The 3,982-nt window shown below is 63.6% G+C and overlaps 1 protein-coding gene across 3 annotated transcripts; it reads left to right on the top strand.

The window, feature by feature from the left end:
* Positions 1-6: 6 nt before the first annotated feature.
* Positions 7-3,674, top strand: LOC102381011 (zinc finger protein with KRAB and SCAN domains 8-like). Of its 3 annotated transcripts, none has more exons than XM_025214453.1 (4): positions 7-1,002; positions 1,107-1,293; positions 1,580-1,669; positions 2,518-3,674. In XM_025214453.1, exons 1-4 carry the CDS (start codon positions 490-492, stop codon positions 3,579-3,581), a joined length of 1,854 nt encoding a protein of 617 aa, XP_025070238.1. In that variant the 5' UTR covers positions 7-489; the 3' UTR covers positions 3,582-3,674. The 3 variants fall into 3 exon arrangements, with proteins under 3 accessions (XP_025070238.1, XP_014379712.1, XP_025070239.1); XM_014524226.2 differs by having other exon boundaries at positions 2,515-3,674; XM_025214454.1 differs by lacking the exon at positions 1,580-1,669 and having other exon boundaries at positions 2,515-3,674.
* The last annotated feature ends 308 nt before the right edge of the window (positions 3,675-3,982 follow it).

Here is a 3,982-nt window from a genome sequence, read left to right as displayed (position 1 = left end):
CGGCACCGAGAGAGAGAGAGAGAGAAGAGCCCAGAGCGTCCCCTTCGCTGGCCCCGGGGCAGACAGCCCCCTTGTGCCGCGCGGCCGGGCCCGGCCCCCCCTCTCGGGGTCCCCCTGGGGCGTCCGGGGCAAAGCCCGGTGCCCGCCAGTTTGCCCTCAAGCAGGCTGATGCCTTTTGCTGCCTGCCCCGGCGGCCGGCTCTCGGCCCGCGGGAGCTGGTGACAGCCGGGTCCCTGAGGTGGTCTCTTTTTAAGCATCTTTTTTGCTCTGCCCATGACCGAGGCAGCTCTGTAGCCAGCTCGGTGGCTGGTGTGACGGTGCCGGGTCTGGGCTGCCACGTCCCACGGTGATGCCGGTGCTGTCTCCTTTCCCGCAGGCGGCGCAGGGCAGGACGCTTCCAGCCCCCGGCTGGGCTGAGACCTCGGGCGGACACAGTACCTGCGTAGCTGGAGCCAGCGCCGGCCGCCTGTTCCCAGCACTCCTGTGAGGATGGAGGAGCAGCAGGACGCAGCAGGCCCCAGGCCCAGGGCAGAGAAAGCCCCTCTTGTCATCCAGGCCAGGGCCGGCCAGGAGAGCCTGAGAGGGGCTGGGCCGCAGCAGATCAAGCAGGAGCCGCAGGAGGAGCTGGTCGAGTGTGCGGAGGTGGCGCAAGTGGAGGCCGGGCCAGCCCCAGGGACCCCACGGCAGCTGGAGCCAGTGCCAGGGGACGACCTCCCGGTCCTGGAGATGCGGCGACAGCGCTTCAGAGGCTTCTGCTACCAGGAGGCCGAGGGGCCGCGGGAGGTCTGCATCCGCCTGCAGGAGCTGTGCCGGCGCTGGCTGGAGCCCCAGCGCCGCAGCAAGGAGCAGATCCTGGAGCTGCTGGTGCTGGAGCAGTTCCTGGCGGTCCTGCCCCAGGAGATGCAGAGCTGGGAGTGGGGGCCTGGTGTGGAGACCTGCGCCGAGGCCGTGGCCCTGGCCGAGGGCCTTTGGCTGGAGCAGCCGGAGGACGAGAAGCTGCAGGTGAGAGTGTTTGGCCCCGGTCGCCCATGCTCCCGTCCACACCACCCTAAGCCTGGGGGACGTTGCTGCCCAGCTCCCTGGTCACACGTGTGCTTTGTCCCCAGGTCACGGTGTGCGTGAAGGTTGAGGAGGTGACCTCGGACAAGGGGGCCCCTGCGGGGGACTTGTGGGAACCTCTGGACTCCTGGGTGGAGCAGCCGCAGGAGGAGGAAGGACGGGGAGAAAGCCCTGGGCCCCAGGAGAAGCCGTCACGTGTCCCCAAAGAGGAGCCCACACCCCACGAGGAGTCAGGTAGCATGCCAGGCACCAGGCAGGGACCCTGCTCTCCATGCATGGGCAGCTGTTCAGTGCACGAAGAGGGCTTCAGTCTCTGGTGGGACCTCCAGCTGGAAGGTCCCCTGTCTCAGGTGGGCCTTGGGGCACTAGCAGCTTAAATCTCAATGATCAGGTCCCAGTTGCCACTCTCATGCCTGCCAGGAGCCCCTGTGCCCCTGAAGAGGTGAGCACAGGTGTCTGGTACGTGGGTTTTCCCTGGGACAGTGGCATGCAGTTAACCCCCAGCACTGTCCTGCTGCAGATTCCCCCGACGTGGAGGAGACCTGGGGCACAGTGGAGGTGGAGAGCTCCTTAGGCTGGTTCCCCCGACGAGGCCGTTTCCCCGGAACAGGTGAGGGACGTTGGCCGTGTCCTTTCCAGTAGCCAGAGGCACCTAGCAAGAGTCCCGACTGGAGAGACTGGGCAGTCCATCTGAAATGGACACCAGGCAGTTCGTTCTCACCCAGGGGGAATTAAAGGGTGGGACTCGTTGCCACCAGATGTTTGGGAAGTTCAGAGTGTAGCCACGTTCACCAAGGGATTGGACATGTTCTGGAGGAAAGGGGCATCTGTCGCTATTGAGCACAGGAGCAACCATGATATCAGAGCTTCCCAGACCTTCAGTGCCGGAGGCTGCAAGGGAGAGAGGAACAGGGGAAACCCCTGGTCAGACCCAGTCACCCTCCCTTTCTCTGCTGTTGTGTGACACAGGAGACTGGGCAGGACATGGCCTGACCTAGGCAATGGCAGCTTGTATGTTCTTATTGCCCTCTCCTGCCGGAGCATTTTGGGGGTCGATGCTCCAGCACCTCAGTTTATCCCGTCCCCCTAGAACTGCTGCATGCACCTTGGAAAAGACACTCCTGACCTTTCCATCTTTGCACCCCCTCACTTCACACATGGGTCCTGTCACAGCACCAGGGTCCCCCAGGTGTCTGCCCTGGGACTGATGTCCCTGCAGGCGTTGACCATGGGCTGCACTCACCACTGAGCCAGGACAGAGTCACTGGGGCTCATCTCTGGCGTGGTAGCCTCGGAGGTCTGTTAGCAGGAGCTGCGAGGCTCTGGCTCTTCTTTTCCTCTCTCCTCTGGTGGGCTGAGGCCTGGGGCTGACCTAGGTGCATGCCAGCACAGGGGAAGAGCAGGGCTCTCGTCTGCCTTCAGCACTGGGACTGACCTGTGAATTCTCCTCCCCAGCAGGCACAGGGACCCAAGGTAGAACAGAGCAGCAGACTCCTGATGAAGGACCTGCCCACCTGGCACTGACAGGGACATCCCTGGGAAGCCACCTGCACAAAAGACAAGCCAGGCCCCCCAGGCAGAGGGAGACCATGGCAGCGCACGACGTCGCAGCTCCACTTGGACTGAGCCTGGGCTGCGGGGAAAAGTCCGTGGAGCCAAGAGACCCGAATGAGGGCAAGCTTCCTGTGAGCAGAGAAGGCCCAGGAGGGCAGCAGGAGCCGGGAGCCCAGGGCAGGGGGAGACAGCATGGCTGCCCCACCTGTGGGAAGCTCTTTGAGTGCCCGGCACACCTGGCCCTGCACGAGCGTGTGCACACAGGCGAGAAGCCTCACGCCTGCCCCCTGTGTGGCCGGAGCTTCGCCCGTCCCGGCAACCTGGCCGCCCACTTCAAGACACACTCAGGCGAGAGGCCACACCGGTGTCCTGACTGCGGCAAGGGCTTTGCCCGCCCTGACAACCTGGCCACGCACCGCCGCACCCACACTGGGGAGAAACCCCACGGCTGTGGCCAGTGTGGCCAGCACTTCGCCAGCCTCTCCCACCTGGCTAAGCACCGGCGCCAGCATGCAGGGGACAAGCCACACCGCTGCACCCACTGCGCCAAGGCCTTCCTGTTCCCCTCAGACCTGGCTGCCCACCAGCGCGTGCACGTGCGGGGGGGACCACCGCTGCACCGCTGCGCCCAGTGTGGGAAGGCCTTCAGCCACCCTGTCAATTTGGCCCGGCACCAGCGCAGCCATGAGGGGGACAAACCACACCGCTGTGCCCTCTGTGGCAAAGGCTTTGCCCACCCCTCGCTGCTGGCGCGGCACCGACCCGTGCACACCGGGGAGAGGCCACACACCTGCGCCCAGTGCGGCAAGGGCTTTGTGTCCCGCTCCGACCTGGCTCGGCACTGCCATGTGCACACGGGTGAGAGGCCACACACATGTGCCCACTGCGGCAAGGGCTTCGTGCAGCATGCCCACCTTGTCCGCCACCGGCGCCTCCACATGCCACCACTGCCATCACCACTGCTGTAGATTCATAAATTATAGAGTCGGAAGGGACCCAATCGGTCATCATGTCCGACCCCCTGCCCCTGGCAGGAAAGAGGGCCGAGGTCAGACGACCCCAGCCAGGTGATTGTCAAGCCTCCTCTTGAAGACCTCCAATTTAGGTGACAGCACCACCTCTCTTGGTAGCCCATTCCAGACTCTGGCCACCCTTACTGTAAAAATATTTCTTCCTAATGTCTAACCTAAATCTACTCTCCACTAATTTGCACCCATTATTCCTAGTTACTCCCTGGGACGCTCTGGTAAACAGCGCATCCCCAATTCCCTCCTGTCCTCCCCTGATAAATTTATAGGGGGCTACAAGGTCACCCCTCAGCCGTCTTTTGTATAGGCTGAAGAGATCCAGATCTCTCAACCTCTCCTTG

This window comes from Alligator sinensis, unplaced genomic scaffold (assembly GCF_000455745.1).
Source record: "Alligator sinensis unplaced genomic scaffold, ASM45574v1 scaffold463_1, whole genome shotgun sequence".
In the NCBI taxonomy this organism is placed as follows: domain Eukaryota; kingdom Metazoa; phylum Chordata; order Crocodylia; family Alligatoridae; genus Alligator; species Alligator sinensis.
This window is presented reverse-complemented; position numbering and strand designations above follow the sequence as displayed.